The following is a 27103-nucleotide window of genomic DNA, read 5'->3' as shown; positions in this document are numbered from 1 at the left end:
TGTTTGTTGGAGGAGTAATCAGGACTCTCACTGTCACTCGCTGTGTGGGCGGAATAAGCAGGACTCTCACTGTCAATCACTATATGTGAGCGGGGTAATCGGGATTCTCACTGTCAATCACTATGTCTGAGAGGGGTAATCAGGACTCTCACTGTCAATCACTGTGTGTGGGCGGGGTAATTAGGACTCTCACTGTCAATCACTGTGTGTGGGCGGGGTAATTAGGACTCTCACTGTCAATCACTGTATGGGTTGGGGTAATTGGGATTCTCACTGTCAATCACTGTGTGTGGGTGGGGTAATCAGGACTCTTCTTTTCTAGTCATTTATTCTTTTTATTTCTGGATCCCCGTCACATATTGCGCCAGTTCTTTACTAGGTGTAATTTATAAAATAATTATCCTTATAGGATTTGTCTGAGACTATCAGGACAGTGATAGGCTGCAGTGGTCATCAATGTGGCGTCAGCTCTGCAGCGATGCTGGGTTATGTCTGTCCTGGTATTACATATCATGTCACAGAGTATAATGGTGGTCCCTTGCATTATGGGGCACGTTTTGCAGATGCTGGCGCTAAATGCGCCATTGTATGATGGTGCTCCCATTTCCCGGCACCAGGCGCATTTATCAGGAGGCTCTGGCCAGGTCTGACCTGGTGCAGAATTGCACCATGGGCTATAGGTAGTGTGCAGGCACCGGGCAGGAGCGCTCCGCATGGGCCACCTTGGCACCCCTCCACGTCCACTCGGCATATTGGGGGAAAGTGGTGCAATTTTTACCTGTACGCCCAGGACTGCACCTATTTCAGGTCTGGTTCACACATAAGTCCAAATATATCCCCCCTATGTATGGGTAGCCCACTATTTCACTGTAGACCAGGTCCTAGTTCTCTTATCTTCTCAGCATATGTTCACACTGGTGATTTGCACAATAGATAAGTAAACCTGCTCTAACATCGCGTTCAGACCTTTTCTTCAAAGGCCAGCTCGACATATCTCAGCAGGGTCTCCATGTTGTGTCTCTGTTGTTCACCCTTTTGTCCACCACAGCCTGGTCATAAAGAAGCCGATTGTCTGTGACAGACCCTTGTCGAATGTCCCTTCAAAGTTTGTTGACCTAAAAGTTCAGGACATTTTAGTTACTAAAGCCAAGCGTGACCTCCAGACATGGCTCCGGACTGGTTGACTAAAACAACCAAAGGCTGTCTATTGACCCTACAGAGGGGGGACCCAAGCTCAAGTTGACCCCATTTTTCTTCCAAGATGTTGTGGTTGACAAAAGAGACATGAATAATCCTGTGGCATGATGTGGGGTGGCAGGAACCAGAGGCTGGAGAAGGGTGCTGTTTTGATTTATTGCCTCTATGTAATAGTAAAAGTTACACGTTTTTGAGATATGTTTTATGGTGTTCTTATGTTTTTGTTCTTGTCTTTATATAAAGATCTTCATTATAGAAACAACTCTAAAGACAGTAAATAATTTCCCTGATTTCTACCATGGTTTGGTTTCAGACGTTGAGGATATGGTCTCCATATTTCATGACATAGAAACTTATCATTGTTGGAGAAGATGGGCACCAGGGTCGTGTGCACCACTGAAACTTCTCTTCTGTGATCTGGTGCTGCTCACCTCTCCTTCATCCATATCACTTGTAGGGGGTCTTTGTCTTGGGCTAGAAGGTTCAGAGATGGAACCAGGACTTAGTTTGACATAGGCCAATTTAGACTCCATATCATTTATGGAAGTTTTCTGGCCATTTCGAGCATCCAGTCTACAACTTGGCCCCTTGGGGGTTGAAAGAAAAGAATGACCCCTTAAGGCAGGGGTCCCCAAACTTTTTACATAGGGGGCCGTTCATTGTCCCTCTCAGACCGTTGGAGGGCCGGATAAATAGCAGTACACGTGACCGCATCTGTAATACACTGCCCCCTCAATTAATTATTTAATATACTGCACCCCCTTGTGAACTATTTTATATACTGGCCCAATGAATTAATTAATTGGGTCAATTAATTATTAATATACTGGGACCCCTCTCCATTAATTATTGAATATGCTGCCCCCCTATTAATTACTAGACTGTCCCTCATAATTAATTATTACCTATGCCCTCCCCCCACCATTAATTATTTCCTATGCTGCCCCTCCACCATTAGTTATTTTATATGCCCCCCACCATTAGTTATTTTTTTTTTATTTGCCCCCACCATTAGTTATTTTTTTTATTTGCCTGCACCATTAGTTATTTTATATGTCCCCCCCCCACCATTAGTTATTTTATATGTCCCCCCCCCGCACCATTAGTTATTTTATATGTCCCCCCCCCGCACCATTAGTTATTTTATATGTCCCCCCCCCGCACCATTAGTTATTTTATATGTCCCCCCCCCCGCACCATTAGTTATTTTATATGCCCCCCACCATTAGTTATTTTTTTTATTTGCCCCACCATTAGTTATTTTATATGTCCCCCCACCATTAGTTTTTTTATATGCCCCCCACCATTAGTTATTTTTTTTATTTGCCCCCACCATTAGTTATTTTATATGTCCCCCCACCATTAGTTATTTTATATTATGCTCCCATAATGAATTATTTCATATATTAGGCCCCTCCCCCCTCCGTCTTCTTTCTTCTTGCGGCTGCCGGACAGGAAAAGGTGCGCAACCGCGTGATGACGTCATCACGCGGCCGCGCATGCAGGTTCAAAGAGCGATGTGCGCCGGGGTAGTTTTCCGGCCAAATCGCTCCACCTCCAATAATAGTGCTCGAGCGGCCGTTTCCGGCCGCATCGAGCACTATACTGTGACGGGCAGGAGCTTCCTGTCCGGACGGACGGAAGCCCCTGCCCGACTGCTGGGGGCCGCATAGAAACGGTCCGCGGGCCGCAGTTTGGGGTCCCCTGCCGTAAGGCTAAGTTCAAACTTGATTTCAGCAGTTCTTGCGTAGGACTAAGTTCACATTTGCATTTCGTAGATGGTATCCTATGGAGTATGGAAGATGAACAGACCTTCCATTCAACTACCGTATGTCAAATCTATTACAATCTTTTAAAATGGAAAACGGTATCGGATATTCTGACGCAGATGTAAACCGGGTCTAAGAGGTTGAGGTTATCAGACTAAAAACTGGTTACAGCATTTGGGGTAACAGCTGCAGATGGGTCTTGGTACTACACTAGAAGGCACCAGTATCATGAAGGGCACATGATATTTAGGGGTCTCTGCTTAAAGAGGTTGGCCACTTTACCTCATGTTTTTTGTAATGTGTGTGTAAGTGTGTGTGGGGCAGGATATTAGGTAATTTACCACTATACATCTATTACTAGTGCTTTCTCCGCTTTCTTGATATATAAAGTGAAGCCTCCTGTCTTTTACCTCATCAGCCAGACATTCCTGTCCATAAAATGGCCGCAGATGGAGAGTCATGTGATCTCTATCTGCCCATGAACAATCGCCCTGGCAGGACCTTATGAATATAAGATCAAGGTCCTGGCAGGGCGATTGTTCATGGACAGATAGAGATCACATGACCCTCTATCTGCGGACATGTTATGGTCAGGAATCTCTGACTGATGAGGTAAAAGACAGGAGGCTTCACTTTACATATCAGTAAAGCGGAGCAGAACTATTTATAGATGTATAGTGGTAAATTACCTAATATCCTTCCCCCCACACACACATTACAAAAATCATGAGGTAAAGTGGTCAATGCCTTTAAAAGGGTTTTCCCATAAAACATGTTAGGCCCTATTCACATGATAGGGTCTAACTTCCTGATCGGTGGAGGTCTCACTTAAGAGATCATGAGAACGTTCATATTTATGGAGCTGTACTCAGCAATCTCTGCGAGCTCCATAGAGATGAACTGGGTAGCCCAGCCAGGAGCGACCGACTGCTCTCCTCATCTCTGGGAGCGACGGGGAGTCCGACGTGGGGTACATCAGAGCCCCCATTCTCATGATGTGTCATACCCCAAACGATCAGCATTTTAGTTTAGTTGAAAAAAAAACCCTTTAAGATTTGGCATTGGGATCCAAAAGCCACAGTGGCTATTCTGGCGATTGACCACCCACCATTGTCTACCGACGGGTAGGTCACAATTTTTTAGCCCATGCCACAGATCGATCCCCTAGTTCGGTCTAGTATGTTAGTGGTTGGATCAGTTGATTGGTTAATAGTCACTATGGCTATTCTGGCGATTGGCCACCCACCATTGTCTACCGACGGGTAAGTCACATTTTTTTAGCCCATTCCACAGATCGATCCCCTAGTTCGGTCTAGTATGTTAATGGTTGTATCAGTTGATTGGTTACTAATCTTTACCTAAAGTGTATAAACAAATTCAATATCGGAGCCCCCCCCCCCCCCAATCAGTTGCCATAAAGGGGTCACAACTCAACCCCATTGTGATATTTCCTCTAGCTCATGAATCTGCATTAGGTCATGCACATGAAGCGCACACGGAGCCGTCCTCTTCTCTGCATGGAAGCGGCCGTACACGTGCGGGGGAGTCTCATGTGTAGCAATTTTAATGCACGGCCTCAGTTTTTCTCAGAACAAAAAAAAAAATAAAAAAAAGTAAATAAAATAAATCTATATATAAATCTATAGAACACACAACTTTTTAACCTTGTGGATTCTGAAGGCACAGCCCTGTGTATCAGCAGCACTGGAACAAAAGATGAATAGACGGAACGCCTGGAGCATTTTGTCAATTTGACTTTGATAACACGGCCCCTTAAAGAGATCCTTTTATGTTTATGAAAAAAAGCCATGACGTCAAAGTCGTTAAAAAAAAAAATTGTATCGGAGTAAATGGCTACACTTGCATCGCCTCCAAAAAAAAGCCCCTCTTGTATGAAGCGTTTGTTTCTTTACACGCGTAACTAATGAGCTGAGCTTATTATAAGCCCCGCACTCCAGTGATGAAGTTTCTTTAGCACACTTCCCAAAAATACTTGTTTGTGGTGGTCGTGTAAAGCAGCTCCCGAGCCAAAATATACCAAAAATCCCAGGATTTAGGAGAAAAAAACTCCTAATAACATGCTGGAAATGCTCGACTATAACCATTACCAGGTGAGACTTTGCTGTGTATTTGGCTCATGGTTTTGCGTTGTGTTACATTGTATTACATTGTATTGGTTTTTATGTGTTCTTAGTGTCAGGATGTAGCAGAGCTGAACTGTTTTTGTAGATCCATGTTTTCTACCGTGGTAGATAAACTTACAGGTGTCAAAAAAATGACAACTTCCGAATCGACAAACCCAACTAAGCCACACAGGGCAGAGCTAAGTTTGGCATCACAATCAATAATGTGCAGATAAACCTTATATACATGACAAACTCAGCGCTGCTACATCTGTATACAGGCGCTCCCCTACTTAAGGACACCCGACTTACAGACGACCCATAGTTACAGACGGACCCCTCTGCCCACTGTGACCTCTGGTGAAGCTCTCTGGATGCTTTATTATAGTCCCAGTCTGCAATGATTAGCTGTAAGGTGTCTGTAATGAAGCTTTATTGATAATCCTTGGTCCAATTACAGCAAAAAATTTTGAAACTCCAATTGTCACTGGGGCAAGAAAAAAATTTGTCTGGATCTACAATTATAAAATATACAGTTTCGACTTACATACAAATTCAACTTAAGAACAAACCTACGGACCCTATCTTGTACGTAACCCGGGGACTGCCTGTATACAGTAGTCGTATTATTTTTATTATTATTAGTAATAGTATTTTTTATTATTATTATTATTAGTAGTAGTAGTATTTTTATTATTACTATCAGTATTATTATTATTGTTATTATTATTATTATTGAAATCATAATTTTTTTCATGTAAAGAGCATTTGAAACTTTTTACATTTTTTTTGCGTGAGAACATCTACTCTGTATTATGTATACATGCAGTCCCCGGGTTACATACAAGATCGGTTCTGTAGGTTTGTTCTTAAGTTGAATTTGTATGTAAGTTGGAACTGTATATTTTATCATTGTAACCCCAGCCAGAACTTTTTTTGGTCTCTGTGACAATTGGATTTTAAAAATGTTGGGTTGTCATAAGAATCAGGATTAGCAATAAAGCTTCATTACAGACGCCTGTGATAACTGTTATAGCTGATCAATGTAGCCTAGGACTAAAGTACAATAAATTACCTATATCCAGAGGTCCGTTTGTAACTAGGGATTGTATATAAGTCGAGTCTTCTTAAGTAGGGGACCGCCTGTAGTTTGTAATTTTAATTTCCTTATCCCTTCCCTTTGTGTCGGTCGTGTCCACAATAGAAGTGACAGCGGCGCCTTACGGGTCGTCACTTTCTCCCATCGCTTTAGTAACTGGTGACAAATTTGGACAATTGTTGAGAAGCCAATGGCAGGAATATATGGAGCCCTTGGAGTCTTTATAAATCTGCAGTTTTTCTTACGAGTGGATTTATAGGAAATTTATGAATTGTAACTTTCTGCAGCATATTCCGGCTCAAAAAGTAACAAAAAAAAGTAACATTTAGTAATAAGCCTAAAATAATGATCATGGTGGAGCCAAGCAGTTATGTATCTTGTTTCTTCCCCATCTCCTCTACATGTGGATGTTCTCCTGGTGCTACGTTTCCTAGAGAAATAAACTATTTTAAACCTGCGCCCCCATCGTGCCGGAATAGCTCGTCCGATATCAGAGTGTGACTGCATCTTCTTTATGTTCCAGGTGCAGACTCACCTTGAAAACCCTACGAAATATCACATCCAGCAAGCGCAGAAGCAGCAGGTGCAGCAGTACCTGACCACAGCCAAGCATCCCAGCAAAGCCCTGAGCCTGCCCTGCCCCAACCAGCCCGGGGACCACATCATGCCCCCCGGGAACAGCGCCCCCAACAGCCCCATGGCTATGCTGACACTGACCACTACCTGCGAGAAGGAGGTGAGTGCCCCTACTACTACTCACCATCAGGATACACAGCGCTGATACTCGGGGATTTCTCAGGACACATTTCATTCTCTTATTCCGTCATTTTCCTCCATTTCTCTTTATTTTGCTTTTTCCCATTTCCTTCTTTGTTCTCCTTCATCATCTTCCTATTATTTTCTATTTCCTTATATCTTGCTACTTTTTTTCTCATTTTTCTTCTCTTTTTCTGCATTCATTCGTTCCTCCTTTTCTTTCTTCTTTTGGCCATTGTTTTAGCCTTCCGACCTCTTTCTTTCTCTTCTTTTTTTCACTCTTCTTTCTTCTCCCTGATTCTTCTCCTTCTATTATTGAGTAGTTTTCCCCTTTTTTATCTTTCTTCCATGTTTTCTTTTATCCTTAATCTTTCTTCCTCCGTCCTTCACTTTTTCTTCTTTTTTTTTCCTTTTCTTCTTCTTGTTCCTTCTTTTTTTATCCAACATTTTTATTCCTTTTTCCGCCACTTTCCTTTTATTTCTTTCATTCTCCCTATTTTTACTTTTCTCACTTTCTTCTACTTACTTTTTCTTTTCTTCATCTTTCTCCTCTTTCTCTCTTCTGTCTCTTTTTTTTTTTTACTTTTTCCTTCTCTTCTTTTTTTCCCTCCTTCTATATTTCCTTTTCTCGTTATATATCCATTCGTATTCTTCCGTCTTTAGTTTGTCCTCTTTCGTCATTACCTTCCTCTTCATCCTCTTTCTTTGGAATCCACAAACAACATTGCTAGAAAAATTTAAAAATAATTATTAAGTATTTCAGGGAAATCTCACTGAATTCTAAAATTTTGGGGCCCCTTAAAGGGGCTGTGCCTTGATATCAAGTTCTGAGTTATCCACAGTATAGACAGACCATAACTTATCCAAGACGTGTTCTGCAATTCCATGAATTTTCTGTGGAAGTGATGAGAGCTGTAATGAATTAAAGCTCCATTACAGGGATTGGTGGGGCTGACCTGTGGATAGGTTGTGACCTGGACTCAAGGCACAACCCCTTTAAGACTAACTGGACTCTGCATCACTACAGGCGGAACCAGACTTGTTCTGTATCCGTGTGACGTCTATGGAAGCCTCCGGGGTCACAGATCTGTAGACGTCTTCCTATAACCTATATGTTATCTCATTTACAAGTCAAGTCGAAAACCTGGAGTTGATAAAACTTTGCGTAACTCCTGGAGGTGTCAAAATCCGAAAATAGTGTGGACCATAAATACATCAGTATCACCTGCAAACTGAGCAGAAGCTTCGCCTGTGTACGCAGAACATTGTGTAACCTTTTCAGAATGAAGGGAAATGGGATTAAAGTGAAACCATTCAGTTATGAAATCTGGAGAACAGCTCCATTCTCTGTGTGGTGGCTGAGCTGGGTAACTGCAGCTCAGTGAATGTGGGAAAAGGACCCATGACTCACATTACCCTGCACCATGTAAAGTGTCACTAGAGGGAAATTCACTGATTGGGTTTAATAGGACAGCATCAATCTGTATCCACTGAGCTCCCCCTAGTGGCGGCCACAGGCTGTCACATATTTGTAACTGAATAAGATACAGTTTTGATCATACAGACTGTAATCAGTGTTAGGTATTGGCCTTGGAGAGATGTGTTATCAGGCCTTTGTGTATGTTATTAGTAGAAGCAGGACTGTGAAATATGGATTTCTATTCCAGGATTGGAACTTCAAGTACAATGGAAGAGTGTCCTCACGCTGCTGTGCTCTGAATGCTTTGCATTGACCTGCTCGACTGAGGGGTAGTGGAGAAGAGTTAATAGCACAGCAGTGTGAGGAAATGCCCCCAGTGCATTTATAGAACCACCAATCCTGGAATGTAAATCCATATTTCACAGTCCTGCTGCTACTCACAAGCAACGAGCAGAATTTCATAGAATTTTAACATTTCTTCATTGCTTTTTTTTGCAGATGGATGATGTGATTGATGACATCATAAGCCTGGAATCCAGCTATAATGAAGAAATCCTCATGATGGATCCCGCCATGCAGATGGCAAACACGGTACGGCGCTGTTCTTAGTGTCTATAATATGTCTATTACGCTACGGCAGCTTTCGGCAATGCAATTATTTCATCCTTATGATATCTGATGATATTTTTAAGTTTACTGCACAGATTTAGTCCAGGGCTACATAGTAACTTACACATGGTCACGCACCAGCTGTGCAGGACCAGCCCCATCCTTTTGCCGGAGAATTTTGATCCCCTGATCGCTGGGGTCCCATTGGTCAGACCACCAGAGATCAGACACTTCTTCCCTATCCTGCATGGAATTTGGAGCTCTATTTTCCTGATACATTGTTCCAAATCTTCTACATGGCCATAACTATAAAAGATCAAATACTGGCATCCTCCAGCCACCTCTAGAGGGAGTACTGTATACTGTGAGCTCTCTAGCACCCTCTAGTGGTGACTGCATGCAGCCACCATTTTATCATTTTATTTATGCACAGGATTTGGAGCTTTGGATCAGGAAATCTAATCTCTGTACAAGTTAAAATCACTTGTTTGTTTGTTTTTTATACATGTGATATTTTTCTATAGATTTGATTTTTTTTATAGATGTTTTTTTTTCTATAGATTTGATTTTTTTTATAGATGTGAAATTTTTTTCTATAGATTTTATTTTATTTTTTTATAGATGTGATTTTTTTTCTATAGATCTGATTTTTTTTTTCTATAGATCTGATTTTTTTTCCGTCCATCTTTTACTTTGAAAGCTTTTCCAGAGTGGTTTCAAAAGATTTTTGTAGGTGTAAAAATTCCACAAGAAGTGGTAAAAATAAAATCGGAATTTTTTCTGCATAATGTAGATTTTTTAAAAAAAATATATTAATTTTATGTTTTATTTTTAAATTTTATTTATTGTGAAATTATTGCCAAAATATATTTTGCTGGGGGAGGGTTAAATCATTGATATTTGGGTTTGCACCCTTCTGTCTTCGCTCGACATTGTTAGAACAGATGTAGGTTTTATTTTTTGCAGATAAGACACGCTGGATCATTCGTCCCCCATGTGAGTTTTCATCCATTTTCTTAACCCTGAAAAATATGCTGTGACTTTAAATGTGATCAACCTTATTTAAAGGGGGTTTCCAGCAGGGCAGTACTTGTATACATGGTTTAGAATGGGTTATGAAGCGCTATTGAGCCTCATAGATTCCTGTTCCGATACTGCCTTGATCTCCTCATACTGTCTACTTCCTGTTTCCTCTTGACAAACAGGAAGTGACTGCTCAGCCAATCACTGGGAGCAACAAAGACACACCCCAGTCACTGATTGGCTGAGTGACATCTTTTGTGTCACAAGAGATACAGGAAGGAGGGAATCGAAGAGCCGAGTATCACTTCTTTAACTTTGAATGCATTCTGAGCCTTGTATTATTAGAAAACCCCAATGGAGAAACCCTTTAACTCCTGCATTATATAGAATTTTTCTATGTGTTTTATGAAAAATGAAAGTATTCTTAAGTTTTTTTTTTTCTCCTTTTTTTTTCCAGATGCCAGTGTCTGCAAGTTTGATTGACATTTATGGAAATCAAGGTATGCCAGCTCCAGGGTTAAACATCAGTAATTCATGTCCTGCTAATCTTCCCAATATCAAACGGGAGCTTACAGGTAAATGATTTACATATTAGAGAGGTTCCGATTTTACTGCAGTCGCCTCATGCTCAAATAGAGAAAAAGCGGAGTCGCGTTCAGAAAAATTTAAAGGGGAGCTCTAGGATTTGGTATGATGTCAAGATCTGATGGGTGGGGCGTCTGGCTCCCAATACCTCTATTGATCAGCAGAGTGGAGCACTTTGCTCCGGCTTTTATTTACCGGGTATAGCGCCATACACAGTAGTGTGGCCATGAGCGGTACTGCATCCCATTTGAATAGGATTGAGATGTAGTAACAGACTAAACTGCTATTGTACTTATGGACCTATCATTCAGTCAGATCCCTACTGATCAGATCTTGATGGCCATTATTAAAGATAAATATTATGAAAATTAAATTCAAGATACAAATATTTAAAGCGGAATTCCGAAAAAAATACTTGAAATACTTAAGGTCTCCTTACAGCCCAACAAAAAGTTTACTTGGCCATTGTTTCAGAGATTTCCACCGGGTGTCTTGTTGAAAGGGTTGTAGTGGTTGGGCCGGAGAACTACAACTCAAATGTATCGGAGACCAGCTGCAGTTCCTTCCCCCGGCCACTGCACAGAGAATGGAGCTGGTTGTCCATCTTCACTATTCTGTATGCTGGAATGGGTGGGAGTGATCTGATATGGATGGGTTATATTGGAAAATCCCTTTAATTCTCCATACTACATACTCCCCCTGCTGGTTATATGCAGTAGAGCAGCTGTCGTAAAGCGAGAACTCTCAGCATCTTCTCCTTCTCTTGTGCAGTAGGTTGCACTTAGAGCCCCTCTGCAGGTCATTGCTACTAAAGAGATAGGATATACTGCCCCTACTGGATACCATATGTCTCTTCACTTCTGGAAACTACAACTCCCAGCATGCCATGCAATCCCCCGCAGTAAAATATGATTTTTACTATAGACTCCCAGTTTTTCAGCTCTTCTTTTTTTGGGGTAATGGACAGCCTTGGTGTATAGGAAACTGTATATTTCTACAGATGCAGCATAGCAGAGCTTAGTTTGTCCAATACCACATCTATATAGCAAAAATGGTTCAATGACAAACTCAACTCTGCTGCTCCGTTATATTATAGGCCTTAAAGATAAAAATTACATTTTTCATATAAAACCAGACGCTACTTGACCTTGAAGTTTTTCTTACCGTGACCTTACCCAACTAGAGGGCAGAAGTAATGTGACAAATTCACGAAAAATTGTGAAATCGGAACATTTCGACTGTGTTTTTTTAAATTTTTTTAATCGCAGGTGTTTTCACTTGCGCATATTTTTCACAATGCTAAGCGGGTGATGACAGTGACGCGGCGGCTCTTTATCTGGCGACGCTCATTATCTTTAGGATAACGCGTACGGTTAACGTTCTCGGATTGTGAAGTCAGATGAGGATGATGATGGGTGCAGACTGACATCTAGTGGCGGGCATGGGCATTGCAGGGATTTTAGATCTTATTTTTGTAAAAAAAAAAATAATAATATTTGACAAAATTGTGATTTATGAGATATGGAATGGCAAAAATAAAGCCTTTTTTTATGGCAAATGTGAATTTTGTCTTAAAATTCTTTTTGGCTTAATCTATATAAATAATTAGAATTTATTCTAATAATTAATTATTATATATAATAATAATAATTAATAATAATAATTAATAGTAATAAAATAAAAATAATTTCATAATAATTAACTAGTAACAATGATACTATGAATTATTATATATAATAATTCTAAATAATAATAATTAATAATATAAAAATAATATAATAATTAATTATTAATAATAATAATAATAATAATAATCTAGCTTTATTTATATGGAGCCATCATTTTCCGCAGCGTTGTAGTGTATGGGCAGCTTGCTTTAAATCACTAGCAAAGAATGGGTTAAACCAGGCCGTAATGGTGAACTGATTTCTTTCCCTATTCTGGATAAGCATAAACCATAGACATAGTCTGGGGGTAAAATGTATTATACAGATGTAGCAGAGCTGACTTTGTCATGTGACTATCCCATATAGTATTGTAGTAGGTGTAGCTTGAGCTGCTTCCATGATTCTGGCCAAATAACAAACTCGGCTCTGCTACATATCATTGCTGATCTTGTCTCCCTCGCTGGTGTGGATTGTGTATGGTGATACGTAACTCTAACCACTATTTTTTTGCAGAGTCGGAGGCGCGGGCACTCGCCAAGGAGAGGCAGAAGAAAGACAATCACAATCTCAGTAGGTTGAACCTTCTGCTGTAGCAGAGCCCATTGTGTGTTGGTGTAGTGGATTATGTGACATGCACGTGTCCTTGAATAGTGACGCAGCCAGTAGCAGCATAATAGTCCGTTAGTCTTGCCACATGCAATTCTCCATGAGGAGAAAACTCCGTAATGTACAATAATCCCCCAAAAATCTAAAGTTTTTTCCTATTTGCAGAAGTGCTTTGTTCTTGAAGTGCAATGCCCCCATCTAGTGGCTATTTTAGGGCAGTGCAGGTTCTACATCTTTTTCAAGTTTTGCTTTTTCTTTTAACTTTATAATATTGAAGAATCTGTAATAAATCGCTGGTTAGATTAAACTAAATATTATTGATTTCAAATATAAGTAGAAGATGCACTTAAAGGAAATTTGTGAGCAGGTTTTGTCCGTGCAAAAGTCGAATTTCTTGCTCCTGGAGAAATGGTTAATCAAACTGTTGTGTATGTGGTTAGTAGCAGCAGGACTGTACTATATGGATTTATATTCCAGGATTGTAGCTTCTCCAAGTGCACTGGAGGCGTGTCCTCACACTGCTGCACTCTGTGCTCTCTACTTTGCAGCCCCACCCACTCCTAGAGACTCCTGTAGGGTGTAACCTGTAGCATGTTACAGCCTGCAGCAAAGGGGATTGGACAATGCAGAGATTAAAGGGCACAGCAGTGTGAGGACAGTCCAGAGAAATAGTCCTGAAATGTAAATCCATTTTTCACAGACCTGCTGCTACTAACAACATGCAGAAAGGATTCTACGCCTCCCCAGGGACAATACCTAATACAGCCTGCAGAGAGCACAGGGCACAGCAGTGTTAGGACATACCTGAGTGCACTTGAAGAAGCTACAATCCTTAAATATAAATCCATTTTCACAGTCCTGCTGCTACTAGCAACATAGGTCTGATTCCACATCTCTCCAGGGACAATACAGAACACTGCCTGCAGTCTTTATGCTCAAAACAGATACTTTAATTTAGTTCACATTCCATGTTATGGCCGAGTTCTATTTTATAATAAAATTCCGGATTATCCGATTGTTTAGATTTCTATATCCCGTGTCCGGTGCATTTGCTTCCACTTACAAGTTTTTTTTCCTCCTCTTACAGTCGAGCGAAGGAGAAGGTTTAACATCAACGACCGCATAAAAGAATTAGGGACCCTCATCCCCAAATCCAATGACCCGTGAGTATAAATCTGTATATGTTATGTTCACGGCCAGTAGTCAGGATCTCGTCTTGTAGGGAAACTACGTCAGGGCATGATGGGAGTTGTAGTTTTGCATTTAGATTATTTTTTGTCGTGACCTTTCATCTTTGGTCATGTTGAGCTTCTGCATAAACACAGCAGCCTGAACCAGCAGAGCATACAGAGGGGAGATACACCTGATGAGGCAGGAGGTGACCGTCTATAGGAGAGATACAGAGAGATAGAGATGGAGCTTATATACACAGGCCAAGCACAGGGGATAGATAGTATATGTGATATAGGGGGCAAGTGCTACACACAGAGATACCAAGCAGAGATTCAGCAAAAAACCCCCGTTACCTGTCTATCTATATTATACTATCTATTATTCCTTTATTTATATTATATTATCTAATATCCATCTCATATCTGTCCCTCTATTTATTTATCATCTATCTATCTATCTATCTATCTATCTATCTATCTATCTATCTATCTATCTATCTATCTCATATCTATCTATCTATCTATCTATCTCATATCTATCTATCTATCTATCTATCTCATATCTATCTATCTATCTATCTATCTATCTATCTATCTCATATCTATCTATCTATCTATCTATCTCATATCTATCTATCTATCTATCTATCTCATATCTATCTATCTATCTATCTATCTATCTATCTTCTATCTATCTATCTCATATCTATCTATCTATCTTCTATCTATCTATCTCATATCTATCTATCTCATATCTATCTCATATCTATCTCATATCTATCTATCTATCTATCTATCTATCTATCTATCTATCTATCTTGTCAAAATATTGGTTACATACCATAATGTGGATTTTTGTATGCATTGTATGAATGCAGCGAAATTGTGTGTTTTAGGGATATGCGCTGGAACAAGGGAACGATCCTGAAAGCCTCAGTGGATTATATCCGCAAACTGCAGCGAGAACAGCAGCGCTCCAAGGAGCTGGAGAATAAGCAGAAGAAGCTGGAACATGCGAACCGACACCTACTGCTGAGAATACAGGTCAGTGCTGTGCGATATCCGGGCAACTATGTTATGTGGGGGAAAGGGATGATACATATCATAGATAGACAGAAGATATAATATTAGATAGATATGAGATAGATAGATAGATAGATAGATAGATAGATATGAGATAGATGGATAGATATGAGATAGATAAATAGATAGATAGATATGAGATAGATAGATAGGAGATAGATAGATAGATATGAGATAGATAGATAGATAGATAGATAGATAGATATGAGATAGATATGAGATAGATAGATAGATATGAGATATATGATAGATAGATATGAGATAGATAGATGGATAGATATGAGATAGATAGATAGATAGATATGAGATATATGATAGATAGATAGATATGAGATAGATAGATAGATAGATATGAGATAGATAGATATATAGATAGATAGATATGAGATATATGATAGATAGATAGATAGATAGATATGAGATAGATGGATATGAGATAGATAAATAGATAGATAGATAGATATGAGATAGATAGATAGGAGATAGATAGATAGATAGATATGAGATAGATAGATAGATAGATAGATAGATATGAGATAGATATGAGATAGATAGATAGATAGATATGAGATAGATATGAGATAGATAGATAGATAGATAGATATGAGATAGATAGATAGATAGATAGATATGAGATATATGATAGATAGATAGATATATAGATAGATGGATAGATAGATATGAGATGGATAGATAGATATGAGATAGATAGATAGATAGATAGATATGAGATAGATAGATAGATAGATATGAGATAGATAGATAGATAGATATGAGATAGATAGATAGATAGATATGAGATAGATAGATAGATAGATAGATATGAGATAGATAGATAGATATGAGATAGATAGATAGATAGGAGATAGATAGATATGAGATAGATATGAGATAGATGATAGATATGAGATAGATAGATATGAGATAGATAGATAGATAGATATGAGATAGATAGATAGATATGAGATAGATAGATGGTGGATGTTATAGAAAGTAATGTAATAACACCTTATACTTCTTATTCCCGGATGTGTGGGCCCCCTTATCTCCGGAGCATTGCCTTCCACTTCAGACCAATTAAAACTCATTTACATTTATGTTTCTTCCTCGTCTTAGCAGTTTTTTTCCCCATTCATCACTCGGCACCTTGATAATGAGTGGAAGGTGCGATTATCTTCACTAAATGGATATATCTTATACCGGTGCCTGGAGGCGCTTGTGTTATGTAATGGTAAATTTAGCTTTGTGAAGACGCATCCTGATAATGTGTACTGACACGTGTCATACGCCTCATGTTATTGTGCACACAGACGCCAAAGACTATTTCCTAATGAATCTCTACTTGGGCCAGGGATCGGTCAAAACTTTGTAGAAATCTCGAAAAGTAGTGTATAAATATTACTTATATTGTAGATCCTTCTTTGTGTTAGGTTGGGAGGGAAGGGTATAAATGTTTGAGGAGTCTCCGTCCTTATTCTGAGGGAAGAAGTTTCCTTTTCCATTGTCCATTAGTAAGGGAGAAGATTAATCCACTTGGAATGTCAAATTCGTAGTCGTAGTCAGAATGGTAACCAGGATCCAAAAGTTTTTTTGAAGCTTTATTGACAATCCTTGGTCCAATTACAGCAAAAAATTTGTCACTGGGGCAAAAAATTTTTTTGCCTGGATCTACAATTATAAAATATAAAGTTTCGACTTACATACAAATTCTACTTTAGAACAAACCAATGGACCCTATCTTGTATGTAATGCCTTGTTGTCTTTGAGTGTGGTATAACACTGTCATAAAACACTATGGGGGTCATTTACTAAGGGCCCGATTCACGTTTTCCCGACGTGTTACCCGAATATTTCCGATTTGCGCCGATTTTCCCTGAATTGCCCCGGGTTTTTGGCGCATTGGCGCCGGGATGCACGTGACGGAAATCAGGGGGCCGTGGCTGAACGATAACCCAACGGATTTGGAAAGACCGACGCATTCAAAAAAAAAAAAGTGTTGCGGGACACGCGCTTACCTTCACCAGGTATAGGATGGTGCATTCCGGCGGACCTCAGGGAACTTCAGTGCAGCAGCGACATCTGGTGGACGTCGGAGGAACTGCCTTGGTGAATCGCCGGAAAAGACCCGAATCCGCCGCAGAGAACGCGCCGCTGGATCGCGAATGGACCGGGTAAGTAAATCTGCCCCTATAAGATGGTTGGTGTTTGAAGTGTTTGCGTAAAAAAAACTAGACTGTAGAAATTCTGGAAAAAGTTTGAAATCTATAGTCTGTGGAAGGTCCAACTCTTTGTTCTATGTTTTTAACTTCCATGTTCTTCATAGTTTGATGGTCACCATGTTTCTTTGTACATTTTTAGGAGCTTGAAATGCAAGCCAGAGCTCATGGACTTTCCATCATGCCCGCCACCGGCCTCTGCTCTTCTGACCTTGTCAGCCGGGTCATCAAGCAGGAACCCATGTTGGACAGCTGCAACCAAGAATTATTACAAAACCACCACGAGCTCACGGGCACCTCCACCCTGGATCTCAACGACGGCACCATCACATTTAGCAACAACATCAGGAACATTACTGACTCTCCCACCGCCTACAGCATGCCCACAAAGAAGGGCTCCAAACTGGAAGACATATTCATGGACGATACCCTTTCACCAAGAGTACACGAAACCCTTCACTCATTATCTCCCGGAACCTCCAAAGCCAACAGCCGGAGGAGCAGCATCAGTATGGAAGACAACGACCACCACTGTTAGCATCGGGTGGTAAACGCCCTCCAACAGACTTCCATATCTTGTACTATTTCGAAGCAGTAGATTTCTAGATAGTTCAATTTGATAGAAATTTCGCTGTGTTTCATCCATAGGCCAGCACTTATGCATTGTTTTTATTTTTTAGAATTTTTTTTTTTTCGAAAGATACTTGTGCATTTTATGACTTTCTTGTCCTCCAAAGTATTGTGCATGAGAGGTCTAGTTCTATCCACTTTAAGGAGGACATAACCGATTGTCAAGTCCGCCAGTCGCCCTGTATCAGTGGTCAGGTATCTCTCTAGTTGAGATGAGCTGGGAATGAACCATATGTCAATACAATGAATGTATAGAAACCAAATATCTAGACATTTCCATAGTCTCAGATTATGTAAGAGCAGAAGAAGTCAATGGTGTAATTAGAAGACAGGAGGCTCCATGGCAATAAGAAATATAGGCCTTCATTTATGGGGCCCAGTTTTATGGCACAGGAAAGAAATGCATCGTGGTTATTACCCCCTCCAAGCCGTTTCCATGACCCTTGGGCCAATTACCAAACTGTTTGCTTCTTTGCCCCAACTGGAGGCCATTGCTTTGATGGTCCAAGGTTAACTTCTAGATCTTTCATCTAAAATCATTCTGAAATAGTACAATATTTGCCCCCAAGATATTCCCATTCCCATTCTTCCACCTCATTTTCCTTGAGGGTTCAGCACTTTTGGTAAAAGAACCTTGTAAATTGTTGGCATCCAGTAGACCCTAATAGAGTTTGGTCCCCCATTTCCAAAGCCTTAGAGCCTCCTTTCTGGCATGTACACCCTTGACACTGTCGAAGGTTCTTGGCTGAGTGCTTCCATTGCCATTGATCAGAAAATACTTTTGTTAAGGTATTTTAAGCAGTATTTTTATTTATTTTTTTGGATTTTTTTAACGTTCTTCACTCAGGATTTCAAAGAAAGTTTCATAGTGTACCTCCCATTTGGAGATATCCAAGTCAACATTTAAGTGTTTTTCAATATCGGAAGTGTAATTCCCTAATCTGTCTCCTGGTTGAAGGCACACTGTAATGTCTTATTCAGGTCTGATCTGTAAAACTCTATTCCAAGATAAGGGGATATTTGTGAAACCAGGTGAAAAATTATTAAATAAGAGAAACCCTTTAAGCAATACTGATACATTGCAATATGCAATATACAGGGTCTTCAGGGGTGGGGCATGTACAAAGGATTCTATTTCAGTCCCCGCCCCCGCGGAAGCTGAACTAGATGTAGCCAAGGATATCAGATTGAGTTGTTAAGTTTGAGATGTAAATATTGTACCAGTTGCATATTTCGGCTAATCTGTGATGGTTGACATGGCAAAAATTGGAATTTGTACAGTAAAGTTGTTTTTTTTTATCAATAGACTAGAAATTCTGATAATCTGACACTTATTTAAGGTAAAGTAATACCTAATACTCTCAGCAGTGGGGGACTGAGTCATTCACAAGGTTTGTATCATCTGATGATTTGATCATCTGTCCCTGGTTGATGAGTGAAATATTAGGGGCATCTGCAACCTTTAAAATATAGTCACCCGTGGAAAAGTTGACTCAAACCATAGTATGGATCATAGGACCCCCCCCTTCCCCATGCCAATATCTAGAACGGATGACCACACTTTAGTGAAAAAGATTTAAGCAATAGAGTATATCTCTATCAGGTCATAACTTATAAGTGTCCTTTAAAGTTTCCCCAATTGGGGAACTTTTTGAAACCTTATAAATACTAAAATGGTCTGGGTCTTGGAAACATAGAAAATGTTGTACTCGAATGTGAAACATGAACTGGTATCGACACTTGGACATCTAGTAAGGAGTAGTGGAAGATGCTCAACACGATGGTCACATCGCCTTACAGTATTTTACACCTAAAATGCAGGATGGGGCCTAAAGCTTAGCTGCTGCCAAGATGGCCAGATGGAGAGGACCCGAAGTGTAGGGTCGACGTCGGGCACATTACTCCAGACCCGAATTGACCAGCCAATCTGGAAAACTAATGCCTCTAGCAACTAGCTATGGTTTCCCCCTGGCCAATGATAGCCATTGCTAGTTGTTAGAGGTTTAATTTGCCGGATCGGCAGCCAATCCGGAGATATGTCTGGGATGGGTGGAACGTGTCTTAACGCTCAACCTACACTTTGGGTTCGCTTATCTTTAGTTAAGACAAAAGCATCTCCTTCATGTCTGGGGGGAAAAAAACTGCACTTGTTTGCCACTCAGGCCAGCGACACGCAGCCATGGTGAGTCCATTAAAAACAGGCTGTGTGCTGGCAGGAGGACAACCGAATGACCACAATGCAGAGCATGAGATACTGTGCATCATAGTGATTGGTCTGTGAAATCTGGACGGTCCGTTTTTCATGAACAGACCATGGTCATGTGCCTCCGGCCTGAGTCCCCACTTTTGTTCCAACCGAGCAGTGAAGACGCCAACTTTATTGATCTAATGAATTTTTCAAAAATGGTTCCACAATTGTCTACTGAATGGACAAGTAACTCAACTCTAGACAAGCTTTGAGAATAACTACTGCATAACTTCTGTTAAAGAGGTGTCTTTTTTGTTATTCTTTTGTTACATTTTTGGAAAATGGAGAAGTTCTTCTTAAGGTTGGTAAATTGTCCCATTTAAAATGCCCGAAAAGGTTTTTTTTAATTTTTGAAGTAGCAGAGGGTCAATCCGGGTAAGTGTGACCTCTATTAGTATGGAAACGTGAAACTGTGCAGGTCACTGTGGAGGAATTGATGCCCGATTTTAGTGGATGGCCCATGGAATACAGATCTCGGTGCAGTAAGAAATTACTTTTTAGGGTTCATTTTAAGGCAAAATGTAGAAGGGTCAGAAGGTGATTAATTGTGGAGAGAGATCTTTTATCCTCTCTGGCTTTGTTACAGCCCCTTATAAGTCTAAATAGAAGGTCACCCACTGCTGAGAAGGGCTAAAAGGGGTCAGTACTCCAAAGTTTATTTGGTACTCAGAGCTCATGTTCAATATGGAACAGAAAACCGGGTCAGGTTACTTGAATTTCATGTTTTAAAAACTATACAAAATTGAGGTTTTGTTACATTTTGGCTACAGATTTCGCCTTAGATTTGTAAGCCAAAGTCAGGAGACGATTCAGCAGAAAAAAGTTGTCCTTCGTTTATAGTTTCCGTGCCTTTTGTAGCAATTCCTTTGACCCAAAAACTTATAGCAAAAATGTCCCCAAAAAGCAACAAAAACTCCATAGGGCGGGATTTATCAAGGCTTGTACTGCCGTACAGTCAGGAGTTGTGACTATTTCCTGCCGTACAGTCAGGAGTTGTGACTATTTCCTGCCGTACAGTCAGGAGTTGTGACTATTTCCTGCCGTACAGTCAGGAGTTGTGACTATTTCCCCCCTTGCTCCGCCTCCACGCCATGTCAGTGTTTAGGGGCGTGCCCTACGCACTTCCCTATGCACCCGTTCCAGGCACAGTGTTTAGGATGATTCTACACCAGAATGAACCTGGCATAAAACTAAAAAAAATTTTTCAGCAGCTAAAATTCGGAACCACTACATTTCGTTTTAGAGCTGCAAACGGAAAATCGAAAACAATAAAAAAAAAATTTTGATGGATGTGTTTTTGTAAAATATTGTTGAAAGTGGAGAAAGTGGAGGGATACACAACAGAATGTGGAATGAAGGTGATCACTTACCTGGCGGCTGTAAGTTATAAATGAAAAACTTTTATTAATTTTATTAATGTTCAACAATTTTTATCTTTTTTTTTAATTGTGTGATAATTTGACAATTTATGATGGGTCAAAATGCACTTTTTTTTTATCTTTCACATTACAAAAAAAAAATGCATCTTAAAAGTGCACAATTTTGCCAACCATTTCAGCTGTTTTTTTCTTTTTGTTTTATATGTAAAGAAGGTTTTTTTTTCAAAACTTATTACACGGACATTAAGGATTATTATCTTTATTCATTCATGTGGGATAGAGTTTTCAGATTTACCGGTTTTTAGATCTTTAGAAAAAAAAATTTAAGAAAAATATTTATTTTTAGAAGTTTGTTAAACTTGTTTGGAATCTAAGTTTTTTTTTTGTTTTTTTTTTTTTTTACTGATTCAGTGTTCCTTTTTTTTTGGGCAATGTGAATAATAAACAAATTTTATGAAGTTATTCCAGTTTTATCTGAAGGTGTTCTGTTTAAAAAAAAAAAAAAAATGGAAAAACAGGTATATGTTGACATAACTGTAACTTAAAGTTTTTGTTTTTTCAAGGAAAACCATTTTAATGATGTGTTTGGATTTTAATCTGCAACTACGATGTACAGATAGGCTCGATGTATTAATAATTCATATAGATCTATGCAATAATAGTAGTTTTTATTGTATTTTAATGAAAATTAGGCATATTCATGGGCTGAACGTGTTGTAGCCTAATTTTTTTTAATGTGTGAAGAAGTTTTTGTTTAGTTGTAGTCGCGATAGAAAATTCTCCTTCAGAATGAAGTGCCTTAATGGACGGTCTAGTTTTTGGACTCTTCCGCACTGACTGATGTGTGGCTTAGTGAAACCTTCTCGGTTTAGTATAGCGAATTGTGAACACGGACGTTGCCAAATGTTCTTGTCCAACCATAAGTGCTTCCAGAATGATGTGAAACTCCAGACCTATTATCAGGCGATTTTGTCCCGGGACTTAAAAAAACAGTATGCTTCATCTTAAACTTTGACCTCTCGGCTCTCCCGACGTGTCTGTTATGGTAAAAATGTATTTCTCCCGGAAATGTATTGACCAATTTTAACCGGATCTTACTGGTTTGGCACGTCCCATCACCGTACAATCCGTGCTGCCTGTACTTCCCCAACTTTTTGGATTAAAATTTGGCAAATCAGATAATTTTCTCAAGTTTGGCCAATGTGTATGGAGTTTATTAATTCTCCTCTGATGGCAGATATGGGGGGGGGGGGGGATTCAACCACCTGATCCATCAGTTTTTGAGAGATGATTGGCTGCTAGACTCCTCTCTATATTAAAGGAAATCTACACATTTATCATATGATAGGACCCCCCCAACTCCCGGAACGTATCTCCTGAAAAAATCCCAGCGGGCAGCTCAGATTCACTCCGGGGTCTATACCAGGTCTGACAATGAATCAGGCCACTGCATTTCCCGACACCACCCACTCCCCCAACCGGCACAGAGGGCGGATAAATCAAGGTCAGAAAACAGGCGGTCAAGTCGTGATAAATCCCAACCTATTGATTTTAAATTAAGCACACTTACATGTTGCTGTGTGCCCATCTGGGGGTTAAAAAATATATAAATTAGCCTCAGGGGCTCCAGCAACATACACAAGAGCCCCTTATGGCTCTACCTGCTGTTAATTATTCATATGTCTACTGTGTATTTATGTCTTCCTCCTCTCTCTCCTCCCTCTACCAGAGAGCCGGTGACGTCGGCTGCTCAATTTGTGGGAATTGCCGAGAGCCAGCTGATGTTACGGACTCTCTGGCAAAGGAAGGGGAGGGAGGAGGAGGACATAAACGCCCAGCAGAGGCATCAATAATTAGCAGCGGACATAGCCAGAAGTGGTTCCCTGTGACGTATACAGGAGCCCCTGAGGCCAATTTACACATTTTTGAGAGAAAAATAATTTCCTGGCTAATGAAGAACGGATCCAGTTGCAGAGGCCACACGCTAACACATAAGTGTGCTTAGGTTAAAATCAATGTCTCCATGTGGTAGATTTCATTTAACGGCATAAATTTTTAGCCACGCCGATTGTTTATATATGGGAAGAAGCTGGGGGGAGAGGTTACTGATGGACAAATAAAGGATGTCCTATACGCTACCTACAGTAGTTTGTAGGGTGACCCTTAGAGGGACGCGTCCAACCAACGTCCAACCAACGCCCAAACAACAAAGGAAATGGTGATGCTCATTGGTCAATTTTATACATTTTTGTACCACATGTTCTAGTAGATATCAGAAGAGGTGAGAGGGAGATGTGCCATTTTGAGAACATCCTGGACCTTTGTAAATATGCCTCAGTGTTGGACTGGCCCGTATTGTACGGGATGATCCTCTGGTTGGCCCATATTCCAATAGTGGTCCTTAGAGGTCTACGAGAAGACAACCCAATTTGTAAGCTACTTGGGTCTATTTCCTAGGGGTTGATGGAGATGAGCAGATGATGAGGGGAAAATGTTTTTATCTGGTGGGTCCAGGGAACTCCAGTTGGCCATAGTGAATATTTCACTATTCATTTTTTAGAGCATTTCTGGTTTTGGTAAAAAAAAAAAAAATTATGGCATTTTATAGAAAAATTTCTAAGAGACCGTCTATAGAGTAACAAACTATAGTCCTGGGAGCCTTGAAATGTGAATTAGTTTAGATGGGGACTAGAGAATTACTGGACAATATGAATGATTATAAGTCGCTTCAATAATTCAATAAAATTGATGTATAATTTAGAAATGTGACATAGACTCAGGTTGTGTTTCCAACTCTAGAAAAAAACTTCTGTATTCCTAAAATTAGGAATAGTTTTTTATTCATTTATTTTGTGGTCCTGTGCAGATATAATATTCACATCTTTTAATTTCATTTAACTTTTTGTATTTTTCAGTACAGAAATTTTATAGATTTGTTTTTTTTTTTGTACAGTTTATTTTAGTTCTCCAAATCGTAAAAAAATTTAGAATAGTAAATGCATTTCTGTTTCATGCAGAAACTGTGATTTTTATGGCAGGTGGAAAATGTTGATAATAAACCATGACCTACATTTTCAAAAAGTTTTTGAACAATGGCAGATGCAGTATTACCCTTCAATCTCAGGTACAAAAAAAAAATACTTTTCATCAAATAGGTATTCTACAGCACAAACTCAATGGAAATCTTCATCACGTGGCCAAGACTTTTCGAGGGTTAAGAAGCACATTTTTTTTAGTGACAGTTGAGTTCTAGCAAAGACTTGTAAAAAGAAATATATATATTAGTGAGATTTATAACATAGTACTAATAAAAACAACATACACAATGAAAGAAAATACAGTTATAGAATTATGTAAAAAAAAATGTAGTCATAGTAATTATACAAAATGGATAAAAGATAAATGATAATATTGTGTTGTGTATTTAAAAAAATCTGCTTAGTTTGTTAAGAAATTACCTGTGTAGTATCTCGTCGCATTCAGTGTAACTGAGGGTTACACTGTCCTGAACCCCTGCCTTCGGTCTCCCTGCCATCAATCTCCCTGCCTCCGGTCTCCCTGCCTTCCCTCTTCCTGCCTCTGGTCTCCCTGCATCTGGGCTCCCTGCTTCTGGTCTCCCTCCATCCGGTCTCCCTCCCCCTGGTCTCCCTGCCTCTGCTCTCCCTGCCTCCGATTTCCCTGCATTTGGTCTCACTGCATCTGGTCTCCCTGCCTCCACTCTCCCTGCCTCCGCTATCCCTGCCTCCGCTATCCCTGCCTCCGCTCTCCCTGCCTCCTGCTTCCCTGCCTCCGGTCTCCCTGTCTTTGGTTTCCCTGCCTCCGGTCTCTCTGCCTCAGGTCTCTCTGCCTCAGGTCTCTCTGCCTCTGGTCTCCCTGCCTCTGGTTTCCCCGCCTCCGGTCTCCCCACCTCCGGTCTCCCCACCTCCGCTCTCCCTGCCTCCGCTCTCCCTGCCTCCGCTCTCCCTGCCTCCGCTCTCCCTGCCTCCGCTCTCCCTGCCTCCGCTCTCCCTGCCTCCGCTCTCCCTGCCTCTGGTTTCCCTGCCTCCGGTCTCCCTGCCTCCACTCTCCCTGCCTCCTCTCTTCCTGACTTCTATGGTGATTTCTAACCCTTTCCTGCATTTTCTCGGCCCATAGTTTTCTTTAAGCACTGACTGTACTAACCGGACAACTTACCTCTCCTGTTCTTCTCAGTCTCTCCTTATTTAGCTGGAGGTGAATGTAACAAGCATGAGCAGGGAGAGGTAAGTGGTCATGCTTACAACTATAGGGAGGCTACAGGAACGGTTGGAATAGGGTTATTACAAAATATTATAACCTTCATCTGTGAGGCCCCGCCTGGACCGGCTTTGTTTTATTCTGCAAAACCATGATATAAAGGCGTTGTGCTAACGTAGTAAAACGTTTCTCCATCTCTGGGCGCCTTCATGTTACATTGTTAATTTTCTTTAAATATTGTATCTGTAAAATCTTTAGGCGTTTGGGATGGGGAGGGGCTCAAATTCATCATAAAATTTACTTTACATAGTATGTTAATTCTTATTAGCATATGCCAGAGTTCTAAATCTCACATCGAGGCCACAAGTAATTTTACTAAATGAAGGTGGAATGTCGAATTTTTTGGAATTTTAAAAAAATTGTCTCTGTTAAAGGATCACTTAAAAAAATATTCTGTTCTATTCCCTGAAAGGATTTCTTTTATTGGAATTTCTAAATCTGTGTCATGCTCCGCCCCCTTAGGCCATTCTCTGCGCTGGACACAATTTTTATGTTTTGTTTTTATTTTCCTGTACTTTTCCTTTAATTCCTTTGATCTTTATTGAATGAAATATTGTGTTTTTGTGTCTTTTATTTATTTTTAAATGAGCAATAAATTTACAGAGGGTCTTGTTTTTGTACCGTGCCTTTAAGAAGACTCCTCCCAGGTTGAAATGATGTAATAAAATTTCATAGCCAAGACAAAAATGGCCGCCTCTGTTAATTAAATGTGATGCATAAGAAGCACAAAGACGACATGTATGTTGGTTATGACTGCACTGGAGAGAGGACTTGTTTTTTGCATGCTTACCTAGAATTTTTGGTAACGGGATGAGATGACACTTGATTTGTACTTGTAATGTTTTGTTGATGTTCACTTTCGGCTGCTCGGGGCTGCGGTGAAGTGGATAATAATTTGTTTCCATGTACGATATGGGTCAATGGAAATGTATCCAATGAAGACATTTACACTATTGTTATTGATGGAATGAATAAAGAACAGTTTTTTCACTTTTGGATTCTTTTTAATTTTTTTTTTTGGGGGGGGGGGGCTATGGCTGTAGAAGGGCTTATTTTTTGCTTAAAGACCTGTAGTTTCCATTTGTTACAAATTTTTTCTTCTGAATCTTACACTGATCATCACGGAGTGATGGAACGGAAACAACAATAAAACTGACTAAAGTTCTAAAATAATGGGTTAAAAATTATCTTTATTGTGGAAGCATCACTAGGGGGTTCAAATTTGAGAACTTTCTTTCATGGACAA

At 40.0% G+C, this 27103-nt stretch overlaps 1 protein-coding gene across 20 annotated transcripts in view; it reads left to right on the top strand.

Annotated features, from left to right (window-relative positions):
* The window catches only part of MITF (melanocyte inducing transcription factor), a 178537-nt gene extending 151689 nt beyond the window's left edge, over positions 1–26848 (top strand). For 7 of the 20 annotated variants that reach the window (XM_072128670.1, XM_072128669.1, XM_072128684.1 and 4 more), the window contains exons 3-10: positions 6712–6924; positions 8863–8955; positions 9940–9969; positions 10454–10571; positions 12762–12818; positions 13942–14017; positions 14905–15070; positions 17468–26848. In XM_072128670.1, the coding sequence (XP_071984771.1) occupies positions 6712–6924; positions 8863–8955; positions 9940–9969; positions 10454–10571; positions 12762–12818; positions 13942–14017; positions 14905–15070; positions 17468–17863 (1149 nt within the window). In that variant the 3' untranslated portion in view covers positions 17864–26848. Of the gene's footprint in view, positions 1–4931; positions 5078–6711; positions 6925–8862; positions 8956–9939; positions 9970–10453; positions 10572–12761; positions 12819–13941; positions 14018–14904; positions 15071–17467 lie in introns of those variants that run through there. The other 13 variants (XM_072128673.1, XM_072128672.1, XM_072128675.1 and 10 more) reach the window with 11 other exon arrangements.
* Positions 26849–27103: the final 255 nt, after the last annotated feature.

Source organism: Engystomops pustulosus, chromosome 10 (assembly GCF_040894005.1).
Source record: "Engystomops pustulosus chromosome 10, aEngPut4.maternal, whole genome shotgun sequence".
In the NCBI taxonomy this organism is placed as follows: Eukaryota; Metazoa; Chordata; class Amphibia; order Anura; family Leptodactylidae; genus Engystomops; species Engystomops pustulosus.
This window is presented reverse-complemented; position numbering and strand designations above follow the sequence as displayed.